The 14,554-nt window shown below is 46.3% G+C and overlaps 1 protein-coding gene across 1 annotated transcript in view; it reads left to right on the top strand.

The window, feature by feature from the left end:
- Positions 1–608: 608 nt before the first annotated feature.
- Positions 609–14,554, top strand: part of ythdc1 (YTH N6-methyladenosine RNA binding protein C1) — an 18,022-nt gene continuing 4,076 nt past the window's right edge. Inside the window, exons 1-10 of the mRNA XM_072371506.1 lie at positions 609–809; positions 1,499–1,600; positions 6,057–6,340; positions 6,570–6,966; positions 7,247–7,309; positions 7,393–7,487; positions 7,628–7,736; positions 7,835–7,952; positions 8,046–8,130; positions 8,203–8,357. Coding sequence (XP_072227607.1) covers positions 782–809; positions 1,499–1,600; positions 6,057–6,340; positions 6,570–6,966; positions 7,247–7,309; positions 7,393–7,487; positions 7,628–7,736; positions 7,835–7,952; positions 8,046–8,130; positions 8,203–8,357 — 1,436 coding nt within the window. The 5' untranslated portion in view covers positions 609–781. The remainder of the gene's footprint in view (positions 810–1,498; positions 1,601–6,056; positions 6,341–6,569; positions 6,967–7,246; positions 7,310–7,392; positions 7,488–7,627; positions 7,737–7,834; positions 7,953–8,045; positions 8,131–8,202; positions 8,358–14,554) is intronic.

The raw sequence follows: 14,554 nt of genomic DNA, 5'->3' as shown, positions 1-14,554 counted from the left end.
ATGACATGTTTAGCACATGTCCTTCATTTGCTGGTTGTGATGGTGTCCAGCAAACAATGTAGGCTACATAGACAGATAGAGCAGAGTTATAGAGTTGAAGTCTTACACACTTCTCTGCACCTTTCCAACTGCTAACCCCCCCACCTCATAATGACTGTCTGCTCCACCACCCAAATTGAATAAATTAACCCTTTTCCTGGTTAAACAACCCTTTAACAAACTTGAACGGATCCCTGTAAAACGCAGTCCTTACATATTCTTTCTTCTTTCTCTTTTCCTGAGATATTCAGCCCTTTTGAGTATTGCTAGCCTGCTTCTCAATTCTTCCTGTAAGATAACTGTCCATCTCTGTGTCTGTAACCAAATAACAGAATGAGGGTGTAAAAATCTCATGTTTTCGGACTGAGAGGAAGAACCCGGACAGAACCAACACATTCGCAGGAAGAACCGGCTGACATTAGAACTAGAACTCCCTCCACCTTCCATGTTTTTCTGTTGTTGATCTGAACGATTTTTTGAGGAATATTAACGTGACCAGAGCGCCGTACACCGGGTTTAATTTAAATGGTCATTTTACGTGTGTCCGGTAGGTGGCGGTAGATCATATGACCGTCGAATTTGAGCAGCAGCAGCAGAAGAAGAAGAAGCTCCAACAACAGACGCTCTCCGCCATTTGCTTCCTTCAGATTAGTTTTTTGATTATTTTGTGTTTCATCGAATTAAATAGTTTCTTCTGCAGTGTAACCTGCGCACGAGGAAGCAGGACGTCACAGCGTGCGTGATGGCTGCCGACCGGCGCGACGACAAAGGTGAGGAGACTGTTAGCAGAAGTTAGCATTAGCATGTGTTATGTCTTTGTTCTGCCGATCATTTGGACTGATCAAATCCGATCGCTCATCGATGGTATATTGACACTCTGTGTCTGCTTATGTAAGTCACTGGCAGGTGAGCAGGTAGTAACCAACAGCAGCCAGCGCGTGACTTGTGTGTCTTTGACCCTGGCTCTGTTAGCACCAGACTCTATTCAGAAATCTCGTGTTTTGTTGCGTCGGCCGCTATAAACATCAGTTCACGTGTGTGTCCTGACCGCATCGGCAAGTGATGGCATCACAGCGACAGTAACAGGTGAAATGCTTACGTAATGAGAACTGCCGGGCTTCAGCTGCTCTAACATAATAATCACATGAAGACTTTGGTTAGTTCCGGTCCACAGATTCAGGCTCGGTTAGAAACAAAACCTGAATAAGAATTTAAAGGACAGAACAAGCTAATCTGAGGTCAGAAACAGAGTTAAAATCAGGAATTTAAAGATGATACTGAACATTTTATGGATTTACCTTTAGAACCAATCAGAGTCCAGAGTTTTAGATTAAAACATTCCCGCTTCTCTGTCCCTTTTTGAGTAACTGTTACCTTAGCTCCCCATCCTGATTCTCCAAACTGAGCGCTCTCTGTCAGGTTATGTCACCAACTGGTGTCATGTGTGCCTCTCTTGCAGATGGAGAGCTGAACGTTCTGGAGGATTTACTAACCGAAGCCCCAGATCAGGACGACGAGCTCTACAACCCTGAGACCGAGCGCGCCATCAACGACAAGAAAGGTAACGGTGCCCCTGAAGGCATCGCCAATGGTACTGATAACGATTCTGGTACTGCTGGTGATACTGATATACATATGTGCAGCATCAGTACAGTTAGGGTGGAGGTACCGCCCGTAACACCGCAGTTAGGGTGGAGGTACCGCCCGTAACACCGCAGTTAGGGTGGAGGTACCGCCCGTAACACCGCAGTTAGGGTGGAGGTACCGCCCGTAACACCGCAGTTAGGGCGGAGGTACCGCCCGTAACACCGCAGTTAGGGCGGAGGTACCGCCCGTAACACCGCAGTTAGGGTGGAGGTACCGCCCGTAACACCGCAGTTAGGGTGGAGGTACCGCCCGTAACACCGCAGTTAGGGTGGAGGTACCGCCCGTAACACCGCAGTTAGGGTGGAGGTACCGCCCGTAACACCGCAGTTAGGGTGGAGGTACTACCCGTAACACCGCAGTTAGGGCGGAGGTACCGCCCGTAACACCGCAGTTAGGGCGGAGGAACCGCCCGTAACACCGCAGTTAGGGCTGAGGTACCGCCCCTAACACCGCAGTTAGGGCTGAGGTACCGCCCGTAACACCCCAGTTAGGGTGGAGGTACCGCCTGTAACACTGCAGTTAGGGTGGAGGTACCGCCCGTAACACCGCAGTTAGGGTGGAGGTACCGCCCCTAACACTGCAGTTAGGGTGGAGGTACCGCCCGTAACACCGCAGTTAGGGCGGAGGTACCGCCCGTAACACCGCAGTTAGGGCGGAGGTACCGCCCGTAACACTGCAGTTAGGGCGGAGGTACCGCCCGTAACACCGCAGTTAGGGCTGAGGTACCGCCTGTAACACTGCAGTTAGGGTGGAGGTACCGCCCGTAACAACGCAGTTAGGGTGGAGGTACCGCCCCTAACACTGCAGTTAGGGTGGAGGTACCGCCCGTAACACCGCAGTTAGGGTGGAGGTACCGCCCGTAACACCGCAGTTAGGGTGGAGGTACCGTCTGTAACACCGCAGTTAGGGCGGAGGTACCGCCCGTAACACCCCAGTTAGGGCGGAGGTACCGCCCCTAACACCGCAGTTAGGGCGGAGGTACCGCCCGTAACACCGCAGTTAGGGTGGAGGTACCGCCCGTAACACCGCAGTTAGGGCGGAGGTACCGCCCCTAACACCGCAGTTAGGGCTGAGGTACCGCCTGTAACACTGCAGTTAGGGTGGAGGTACCGCCCGTAACACCGCAGTTAGGGTGGAGGTACCGCCCCTAACACTGCAGTTAGGGTGGAGGTACCGCCCGTAACACCGCAGTTAGGGCGGAGGTACCGCCCGTAACACCGCAGTTAGGGCGGAGGTACCGCCCGTAACACTGCAGTTAGGGCGGAGGTACCGCCCGTAACACCGCAGTTAGGGCTGAGGTACCGCCTGTAACACTGCAGTTAGGGTGGAGGTACCGCCCGTAACAACGCAGTTAGGGTGGAGGTACCGCCCCTAACACTGCAGTTAGGGTGGAGGTACCGCCCGTAACACTGCAGTTAGGGTGGAGGTACCGCCCGTAACACCGCAGTTAGGGTGGAGGTACCGCCCCTAACACTGCAGTTAGGGTGGAGGTACCGCCCGTAACACCGCAGTTAGGGTGGAGGTACCGCCCGTAACACCGCAGTTAGGGTGGAGGTACCGTCTGTAACACCGCAGTTAGGGCGGAGGTACCGCCCGTAACACCCCAGTTAGGGCGGAGGTACCGCCCGTAACACCGCAGTTAGGGCGGAGGTACCGCCCGTAACACCGCAGTTAGGGCGGAGGTACCGCCCGTAACACCGCAGTTAGGGCGGAGGTACCGCCCGTAACACCCCAGTTAGGGCGGAGGTACCGCCCGTAACACCGCAGTTAGGGCGGAGGTACCGCCCGTAACACCGCAGTTAGGGCGGAGGTACCGCCCCTAACACCGCAGTTAGGGCGGAGGTACCGCCCCTAACACCGCAGTTAGGGCGGAGGTACCGCCCCTAACACCGCAGTTAGGGCGGAGGTACCGCCCGTAACACCGCAGTTAGGGCGGAGGTACCGCCCGTAACACCCCAGTTAGGGCGGAGGTACCGCCCGTAACACCCCAGTTAGGGCGGAGGTACCGCCCGTAACACCCCAGTTAGGGCGGAGGTACCGCCCCTAACACCGCAGTTAGGGCGGAGGTACCGCCCGTAACACCCCAGTTAGGGCGGAGGTACCGCCCGTAACACCCCAGTTAGGGCGGAGGTACCGCCTCTAACACCGCAGTTAGGGCGGAGGTACCGCCCGTAACACCGCAGTTAGGGTGGAGGTACCGCCCGTAACACCGCAGTTAGGGCGGAGGTACCGCCCCTAACACCGCAGTTAGGGCGGAGGTACCGCCCGTAACACCGCAGTTAGGGCGGAGGTACCGCCCCTAACACCGCAGTTAGGGCGGAGGTACCGCCCGTAACACCGCAGTTAGGGCGGAGGTACCGCCCGTAACACCGCAGTTAGGGCGGAGGTACCGCCCGTAACACCCCAGTTAGGGCGGAGGTACCGCCCCTAACACCGCAGTTAGGGCGGAGGTACCGCCCCTAACACCGCAGTTAGGGCGGAGGTACCGCCCCTAACACCGCAGTTAGGGCGGAGGTACCGCCCGTAACACCGCAGTTAGGGCGGAGGTTCCGCCCGTAACACCGCAGTTAGGGCGGAGGTACCGCCCGTAACACCGCAGTTAGGGCGGAGGTACCGCCCGTAACACCCCAGTTAGGGCGGAGGTACCGCCCGTAACACCGCAGTTAGGGCGGAGGTACCGCCCGTAACACCGCAGTTAGGGCGGAGGTACCGCCCGTAACACCGCAGTTAGGGCGGAGGTACCGCCCCTAACACCGCAGTTAGGGCGGAGGTACCGCCCCTAACACCGCAGTTAGGGCGGAGGTACCGCCCCTAACACCGCAGTTAGGGCGGAGGTACCGCCCGTAACACCGCAGTTAGGGCGGAGGTACCGCCCCTAACACCGCAGTTAGGGCGGAGGTACCGCCCCTAACACCGCAGTTAGGGCGGAGGTACCGCCCCTAACACCGCAGTTAGGGCGGAGGTACCGCCCCTAACACCGCAGTTAGGGCGGAGGTACCGCCCCTAACACCGCAGTTAGGGCGGAGGTACCGCCCCTAACACCGCAGTTAGGGCGGAGGTACCGCCCCTAACACCGCAGTTAGGGCGGAGGTACCGCCCGTAACACCGCAGTTAGGGTGGAGGTACCGCCCGTAACACCGCAGTTAGGGTGGAGGTACCGCCCGTAACACCGCAGTTAGGGTGGAGGTACCGTCCGTAACACTGCAGTTAGGGCGGAGGTACCGCCCGTAACACCGCAGTTAGGGCGGAGGTACCGCCTGTAACACCGCAGTTAGGGTGGAGGTACCGCCCGTAACACCGCAGTTAGGGTGGAGGTACCGCCCGTAACACCGCAGTTAGGGTGGAGGTACCGCCCGTAACACCGCAGTTAGGGTGGAGGTACCGCCCGTAACACAGCAGTTAGGGTGGAGGTACCGCCCGTAACACCGCAGTTAGGGTGGAGGTACCGCCCGTAACACCGCAGTTAGGGCGGAGGTACCGCCCGTAACACCGCAGTTAGGGCGGAGGTACCGCCCGTAACACAGCAGTTAGGGCGGAGGTACCGCCCCTAACACCGCAGTTAGGGCGGAGGTACCGCCTGTAACACAGCAGTTAGGGTGGAGGTACCGCCTGTAACACCGCAGTTAGGGCGGAGGTACCGCCTGTAACACCGCAGTTAGGGCGGAGGTACCGCCCGTAACACCGCAGTTAGGGCGGAGGTACCGCCCGTAACACCGCAGTTAGGGCGGAGGTACCGCCTGTAACACAGCAGTTAGGGCGGAGGTACCGCCCCTAACACCGCAGTTAGGGTGGAGGTACCGCCTGTAACACCGCAGTTAGGGCGGAGGTACCGCCTGTAACACAGCAGTTAGGGCGGAGGTACCGCCCCTAACACCGCAGTTAGGGCGGAGGTACCGCCCGTAACACCGCAGTTAGGGCGGAGGTACCGCCTGTAACACAGCAGTTAGGGCGGAGGTACCGCCCCTAACACCGCAGTTAGGGCGGAGGTACCGCCCGTAACACCCCAGTTAGGGCGGAGGTACCGCCCGTAACACCGCAGTTAGAGTGGAGGTACCGCCCCTAACACCGCAGTTAGGGCGGAGGTACCGCCCGTAACACCGCAGTTAGGGTGGAGGTACCGTCTGTAACACCGCAGTTAGGGTGGAGGTACTGCCCGTAACACCGCAGTTAGGGTGGAGGTACCGCCCGTAACACCGCAGTTAGGGTGGAGGTACCGCCCGTAACACCGCAGTTAGGGCGGAGGTACCGCCCGTAACACCGCAGTTAGGGTGGAGGTACCGCCCGTAACACCGCAGTTAGGGCGGAGGTACCGCCGTAGTACAGATGTTGCTGTCTGCACCAGGTGTTGTAAACGCTGTCTTGTCTGCCAGGATTAAAGAGGAAGAGTGAACGCTCTGAGAGCCAAGATCTGAAAAGGCTCCGCTCCTCGTCAGGCCACACCCCCTCCAGATCATCCTCCAATAAGAGAGGCTTGGGGTCCTCCTTGTCGTCTTCTAAGAAGGCGTCCAGTCCCCGCGGCCGCCACACTGCTGCTTACCGCCATGATTACTACGAAGAGCGAAAAGGGCGACGAGGGGCCCGGGAGGGGCCCCGGACCCGAGGAGATGATGGCAGGCGGCGAGAGTCCCAGAGAGCCCTGGAGGGCCTGAGCCAGGTACAGCCACTGCTGCTGCTCACAGTAGCACTTACTACTTCATTTATTCATTTAGTTTTATTATTCACGACACTTTGTTCTATTCTTTGTTGTTTTGTCTGCTTCTCTTGAGTGCCAACAAACTTTTGTACGAATACAATGACAAATAAAAATCCTTGAATCCAGTATTCACCATTACTCTGCTGCTGCTCGGGCTTTCAGCCAATCACTGACTCCTGTTTGCCTGTAGAAACTGCGGCGGGATGAGCGGCAGACAAGCCCCTCCCCCCAGAATGAGGACAACCAATCAGAAGAAGAGGCAGCGGGGGAGTATGGCTCACAGCAAGCATCAGGAAGCTCCTCCCCTGCAGCCTCTCATGGAGAGGAGGAGGAAGAAGAGGAGGATCAGGAGGAAGATGAAGAGGAGGAGGAGGAGGAGGGCATGGAGGAAGAAGAAGAGGAGGAAGAGGAAGAGGGAGAGAAGGAGGAGGAAGAGGAGGAAGAAGAATATGACGAGCGTCGTGGTGGCGCTGAGGGAAATGACTATGACACTCGTAGTGAGGCCGGCGACTCGCGCTCCGCCTCCTCTGTCAGTTTCTCTGATGACGCTGACTCAGCACACTCAGGCTCCGCCTCCGAGGGCTCAGGTAAACATGGCTGCAGCTCTTCAGTTTACACCAATGCCACCTGTGGATTAAAAATGTTTTAAAGCAGAATCATGTCAAATGAAATGAAGTCTTTTGGTGTTTTAAGATAATTAATCACATTAAAATCCAAAGTATTGGCACCAGATGTTCCAAAGTTCATGAATATTAAATACTACAGATGTTTAAACACCGCCGTCATCATTCCAGCTGGTTATTTAGAACATTTAAGATCCAGTTCAGACAACTTTTTCACTGAAAAGACCTGTTCTGTTCTTTAAAGGCTCAGAGAAGAAGCGGGAGAAGTTGTCATCCTCGGTTCGAGCGGTTCGCAAAGGGATGGAAAGTAAGAAGGCTGAAAGGTTCCACGTGTTGTTTGCTGACCTGTCATGGAGGTCATCTGGTTTCATCCACTTCCTGTCTGTGCAGATCCCACCAGTAAGCTTCGTTACATTCTGCGAGATGCTCGGTTCTTCCTCATCAAGAGCAACAACCATGAGAATGTTTCCCTGGCCAAAGCAAAGGTATGTCAGCCCGGGTCCTTCCGTGTTGTTTCCTTTGCACTGATGTGCAGTGGTCCATCATTGGTCCGTTGCCCCCTGATCGTCTCCACGCTGTTCGCTTTATGTCTCGTGGTGGTTGAACAATGATTTGTGATGTTCAGGGTGTTTGGTCAACACTGCCAGTCAACGAGAAGAAGCTGAACGCAGCTTTCCGCTCGGCTCGGAGCGTCATCCTCGTCTTCTCGGTGCGGGAAAGTGGAAAGTTCCAAGGTACAACCGGCTAATGTCAGCATGATGTAATGCAGGTGGGAGGAGTCAACCTTCCTCTTCTTCAGTGTTTTTATTGGTCACCACTCTGTCATCTTCAGGTTTTGCTCGTTTGGCATCAGAGTCTCATCACGGCGGTTCTCCAATCCACTGGGTTCTCCCTGCTGGCATGAACGCCAAGATGCTGGGAGGAGTCTTCAAGATCGACTGGCTCTGCAGGTAAAGTGGTGAAACACCTGTTTGGTTACCTGAGGAATGGGACCGGCTCTGAACATTTCCACCCGGACCCACATGTTTGTTTGTTGTTTGCAGGAGGGAACTTCCTTTCATCAAGACGGCGCACCTGTTCAACCCCTGGAACGAACACAAGCCTGTCAAAATCGGACGTGACGGACAGGTCAGCTCGCCACTGCCTCCTTCTGGTTCTGGGTCCATATGTCGGACAGAGGTTAAATTTCGTCTCTTTCAGGAGATCCAACCAGACATCGGCGCCCAGCTGTGTGCCCTGTTCCCATTGGACGATAGCGTAGATGTTTACCAGGTGGCTCGTCGTATTCGTCACAAGCGTCGGACGCCATCGGAACCACGTCCTCGAGGCCGACCGCCACAGCGTGAACCGGGAAGGTTAGCCAATCATCAAGCTCCTTCCCTCGCTTCGTGTTCTTCTTCTCCTGCTGCAACCTTGGCGCCTCCTGCTGCCGGACGATGGAGACCCTGCGGCTAGCGTTGATGGTTCTCTGATTGTTGTTGTTTTCCCGTCTGGAGTCACCGCCGGAGCGCTGGCCTGCTCTGTGGCGGCTCCAAGTCTCACAGTCAGGCAGGAAGTTTCACAGCTGACGTCAGTTTAAGCTAAACGCTTCATTTCATGTTGAGTTTGATTCCAGCAGCTCGGTGCTCGTCTCACCGCTTTCATGATGTCATAGTTTGTGTTAAACGAGCATGATGTCTCATGATGACATAGATTCCGTGTGACGAGCAGAAAGAGTTTAATCTCTGAAGCTTTTTGTCTTTGCAGGATTAAAAAATCAAAAGTTTAGGTGGACTGTGGCTGACCTTTTAGAAAGAAAAAAAAAAAAAGGACCGGCGCCACCGGACTGACTGAGGAGGGGGCGGGGCTAAGGGTGGGATGAGCCAGGTAGAACTAAAGCAGAAGGAAAGGGAGCTTCCAGTGGACTGTTTCTGCTGTTTGAGAATGTGGTGCAGGGGGGTGGGCTGGGCCTCAGGACTGTTGTGTTGGGGGCGGGGCTTCCTCTGGCTAAAATAAGGTAAATTACAGAGATGAAGGAGACGGACTGAATTCAGAATAAAACCCTCTGGGACTAACGAGATGAACCCCCCTCCCCCCTCCCTCCCCATATGAAAGGACAGTTGTGTCCCGCCCCCTGCAGCCCCCCCCCTCGGCGTGCACACACTGAATCCGGTGATGTTTCAGGTGTGTGTGTGATGGACTGAGTATAACGGTGAGTGAGGAGGAGGAGGAGGGGAAATAACGGACAGGAAGACGGCAGAAGTTTGTCGTTTCTGTTTTCAGGACTGTGGGTCTGCAGGGGGCGGGGCTGGGCTCAGAGGGGCAGGGCTGTGTGTTTGATTGACAGGACTGCACCATCATCATCACCTTCATCACCCTCAGGTTTATAAAAGCCTTTAAATGGACTGATGAGCAGAACCTGTTGTTGTAATGACCAGCAGAAGCGGTATGTTGTCCCTGTAACTGTTTCTTACTGTGTGTGTGGAGCTCAGTCTGTCGTGTGCACATTTCACACTGAGACGCAGAATTGGACCAGGTAACGTCGAGTTCCAGACCGGAGCCAGAGGTTTGGGAACTGTAGATCTCCTCAGAAACACAGAGTACACCGGAGGCAGAGCATCACACCTGTAGGGGTACGACGAAGCAGCGTCGCATGGCAGCGCTGTCTCAGCATATTGGCAGCAGTACTCGGACGGTTCTGACCCACTGACCCTGTATCAGCCACCTCAGAACCGGAGCCAACGTGAAAATCCAAAGATAGAAGATCATATGATTTGGATCGGCCAATAGATAAGATGGCGTGGAACGTCGTTGAGTTTTAATGAATAAACAGTTTTTGTAATTGGTTCATTAGCTTTAAACAGGTTAGTTTTAATTGGGTTAGTTAGTCTTAATTAGTTTAGTTTTTAATTTGGTTAGTTTTAATGAGGTTAGTTCTAATTTGGTTAGTTGGTTTTAATGAGGTTAGTTAGGTTTAATTTGGTTGGTTAGTTGTAATTTGGTTAGTTTTAAAGATGGTAGTTGGTTTTAATGAGGTTTGTTAGTTTTAATTTGGTTGGTTAGTTGTAATTTGGTTAGTTTTAAAGATGCTAGGTGGTTTTAATTTGGTTAGTTAGTTGTAATTTGGTTAGTTTTAAAGATGGTAGTTGGTTTTAATGACGTTTGTTAGTTTTAATTTGGTTGGTTAGTTGTAATTTGGTTAGTTTTAAAGATGGTAGTTGGTTTTAATGAGGTTTGTTAGTTTTATGAGGTTAGTTTTAAAAATGGTAGTTGGTTTAATGAGGTTAGTTAGTTATAATGAGGTTAGTTTTAAAGATGGTAGTTGGTTTTAATTTGGTTGGTTAGTTGTAATTTGGTTAGTTTTAAAGATGGTAGTTGGTCTTAATGAGGTTAGTTAGTTTTAATTTGGTTAGTTAGTTGTAATTAGGTTAGTTTTAAAGATGGTAGTTGGTTAGTTTTAATTTGGTTAGTTTTAAAGATGGTTTTAGTGAGGTTTGTTAGTTTTAATGAGGTTAGTTTTAAAGATGGTAGTTGGTTTTAATTTGGTTGGTTAGTTGTAATTTGGTTAGTTTTAAAGATGGTAGTTGGTCTTAATGAGGTTAGTTAGTTTTAATTTGGTTAGTTAGTTGTAATTAGGTTAGTTTTAAAGATGGTAGTTGGTTAGTTTTAATTTGGTTAGTTAGTTTTAAAGATGTTAGTTGGTTTTAATGACGTTTGTTAGTTTTAATTTGGTTGGTTAGTTATAATTTGGTTAGTTTTAAAGATGGTAGTTGGTTTTAATGAGGTTAGTTAGTTTTATGAGGTTAGTTTTAAAGATGGTAGTTGGTTTAATGAGGTTAGTTAGTTATAATGAGGTTAGTTTTAAAGATGGTAGTTGGTTTAATGAGGTTAGTTAGTTATAATGAGGTTAGTTTTAAAGATGGTAGTTGGTTTTAATGACGTTTGTTAGTTTTAATTTGGTTGGTTAGTTATAATTTGGTTAGTTTTAAAGATGGTAGTTGGTTTTAGTGAGGTTTGTTAGTTTTATGAGGTTAGTTTTAAAGATGGTAGTTGGTTTAATGAGGTTAGTTAGTTATAATGAGGTTAGTTTTAAAGATGGTAGTTGGTTTTAATTTGGTTGGTTAGTTGTAATTTGGTTAGTTTTAAAGATGGTAGTTGGTTAGTTTTAATTTGGTTAGTTTTAAAGATGGTAGTTGGTTTTAATGAAGTTGGTTAGTTTTAATTTGGTTAATTTTAAAGATGGTAGTTGGTTTTAGTGAGGTTTGTTAGTTTTATGAGGTTAGTTTTAATTTGGTTAGTTAGTTTTAAAGATGGTAGTTGGTTTTAATGACGTTTGTTAGTTTTAATTTGGTTGATTAGTTGTAATTTGGTTAGTTTTAAAGATGGTAGTTGGTTTTAATGAGGTTAGTTAGTTTTAAAGATGGTAGTTGGTTTTAGTGAGGTTTGTTAGTTTTATGAGGTTAGTTTTAATTTGGTTAGTTAGTCTTAAAGATGGTAGTTGGTTTTAATTTGGTTGGTTAGTTTTAATTTGGTTAGTTAGTTTTAAAGATGGTAGTTGGTCTTAATGAGGTTAGTTAGTTTTATAAGGTTAGTTAGTTGTAATTAGGTTAGTTTTAAAGATGGTAGTTGGTTTAATGAGGTTAGTTAGTTATAATGAGGTTAGTTTTAAAGATGGTAGTTGGTTTTAATTTGGTTGGTTAGTTGTAATTTGGTTAGTTTTAAAGATGGTAGTTGGTCTTAATGAGGTTAGTTAGTTTTAATTTGGTTAGTTAGTTGTAATTAGGTTAGTTTTAAAGATGGTAGTTGGTTAGTTTTAATTTGGTTAGTTTTAAAGATGGTAGTTGGTTTTAATGAAGTTGGTTAGTTTTAATTTGGTTAATTTTAAAGATGGTAGTTGGTTTTAGTGAGGTTTGTTAGTTTTATGAGGTTAGTTTTAATTTGGTTAGTTAGTTTTAAAGATGGTAGTTGGTTTTAATGACGTTTGTTAGTTTTAATTTGGTTGGTTAGTTGTAATTTGGTTAGTTTTAAAGACGGTAGTTGGTTTTAATGACGTTTGTTAGTTTTAATTTGGTTCATTAGTTGTAATTTGGTTAGTTTTAAAGATGGTAGTTGGTTTTAATGAGGTTAGTTAGTTTTAAAGATGGTAGTTGGTTTTAGTGAGGTTTGTTAGTTTTATGAGGTTAGTTTTAATTTGGTTAGTTAGTCTTAAAGATGGTAGTTGGTTTTAATTTGGTTGGTTAGTTTTAATTTGGTTAGTTAGTTTTAAAGATGGTAGTTGGTCTTAATGAGGTTAGTTAGTTTTATAAGGTTAGTTAGTTGTAATTAGGTTAGTTTTAAAGATGGTAGTTGGTTTAATGAGGTTAGTTAGTTATAATGAGGTTAGTTTTAAAGATGGTAGTTGGTTTTAATTTGGTTGGTTAGTTGTAATTTGGTTAGTTTTAAAGATGGTAGTTGGTCTTAATGAGGTTAGTTAGTTTTAATTTGGTTAGTTAGTTGTAATTAGGTTAGTTTTAAAGATGGTAGTTGGTTAGTTTTAATTTGGTTAGTTTTAAAGATGGTAGTTGGTTTTAATGAAGTTGGTTAGTTTTAATTTGGTTAATTTTAAAGATGGTAGTTGGTTTTAGTGAGGTTTGTTAGTTTTATGAGGTTAGTTTTAATTTGGTTAGTTAGTTTTAAAGATGGTAGTTGGTTTTAATGACGTTTGTTAGTTTTAATTTGGTTGGTTAGTTGTAATTTGGTTAGTTTTAAAGACGGTAGTTGGTTTTAATGACGTTTGTTAGTTTTAATTTGGTTCATTAGTTGTAATTTGGTTAGTTTTAAAGATGGTAGTTGGTTTTAATGAGGTTAGTTAGTTTTAAAGATGGTAGTTGGTTTTAGTGAGGTTTGTTAGTTTTATGAGGTTAGTTTGAATTTGGTTAGTTAGTTTTAAAGATGGTAGTTGGTCTTAATGAGGTTAGTTAGTTTTATAAGGTTAGTTAGTTGTAATTAGGTTAGTTTTAAAGATGGTAGTTGGTTTTAATGAAGTTGGTTAGTTTTAATTTGGTTAGTTTTAAAGATGGTTTTAATGAGGTTAGTTAGTTTTAATTAGGTTGGTTTTAAAGATGGTAGTTGGTTTTAATGACGTTTGTTAGTTTTAATTTGGTTGGTTAGTTGTAATTTGGTTAGTTTTAAAGATGGTAGTTGGTCTTAATGAGGTTAGTTAGTTTTAATTTGGTTAATTTTAAAGATGGTAGTTGGTTTTAATGAGGTTAGTTAGTTTTAAAGATGGTAGTTGGTTTTAGTGAGGTTTGTTAGTTTTATGAGGTTAGTTTTAATTTGGTTAGTTGGTTTTAATTTGGTTGGTTAGTTGTAATTTGGTTAGTTTTAAAGATGGTAGTTGGTCTTAATGAGTTTAGTTAGTTTTATAAGGTTAGTTAGTTGTAATTAGGTTAGTTTTAAAGATGGTTTTAATGAGGTTAGTTAGTTTTAATTTGGTTAATTTTAAAGATGGTAGTTGATTTTAATGAGGTTAGTTAGTTTTAAAGATGGTAGTTGGTTTAATGAGGTTAGTTAGTTGTAATTTGGTTAGTTTTAAAGATGGTAGTTGGTTTTAGTGAAGTTTGTTAGTTTTATGAGGTTAGTTTTAATTTGGTTAGTTAGTTTTAATTTGGTTAATTTTAAAGATGGTAGTTGATTTTAATGAGGTTAGTTAGTTTTAAAGATGGTAGTTGGTTTAATTTGGTTCATTAGTTGTAATTTGGTTAGTTTTAAAGATGGTAGTTGGTTTTAATGAGGTTAGTTAGTTTTAAAGATGGTAGTTGGTTTTAGTGAGGTTTGTTAGTTTTATGAGGTTAGTTTTAATTTGGTTAGTTAGTTTTAAAGATGGTAGTTGGTTTTAATTTGGTTGGTTAGTTTTAATTTGGTTAGTTAGTTTTAAAGATGGTAGTTGGTCTTAATGAGGTTAGTTAGTTTTATAAGGTTAGTTAGTTGTAATTAGGTTAGTTTTAAAGATGGTAGTTGGTTTTAATGAAGTTGGTTAGTTTTAATTTGGTTAGTTTTAAAGATGGTTTTAATGAGGTTAGTTAGTTTTAATTAGGTTGGTTTTAAAAATGGTAGTTGGTTTTAATGACGTTTGTTAGTTTTAATTTGGTTGGTTAGTTGTAATTTGGTTAGTTTTAAAGATGGTTTTAATGAGGTTAGTTAGTTTTAATTTGGTTAATTTTAAAGATGGTAGTTGATTTTAATGAGGTTAGTTAGTTTTAAAGATGGTAGTTGGTTTTAGTGAGGTTTGTTAGTTTTATGAGGTTAGTTTTAATTTGGTTAGTTGGTTTTAATTTGGTTGGTTAGTTGTAATTTGGTTAGTTTTAAAGATGGTAGTTGGTCTTAATGAGTTTAGTTAGTTTTATAAGGTTAGTTAGTTGTAATTAGGTTAGTTTTAAAGATGGTTTTAATGAGGTTAGTTAGTTTTAATTTGGTTAATTTTAAAGATGGTAGTTGATTTTAATGAGGTTAGTTAGTTTTAAAGATGGTAGTTGGTTTAATGAGGTTAGTTAGTTGTAATTTGGTTAGTTTTAAAGATGGTAGTTGGTTTTAG

The sequence above is a fragment of the Leuresthes tenuis genome, unplaced genomic scaffold (genome assembly GCF_036924035.1).
Source record: "Leuresthes tenuis unplaced genomic scaffold, fLeuTen1.0.hap1 SCAF_19, whole genome shotgun sequence".
NCBI lineage: Eukaryota > Metazoa > Chordata > Actinopteri > Atheriniformes > Atherinopsidae > Leuresthes > Leuresthes tenuis.
The sequence above is the reverse complement of the archived record's forward strand: the minus strand, read 5'-3'. Positions and strand labels throughout refer to the sequence as shown.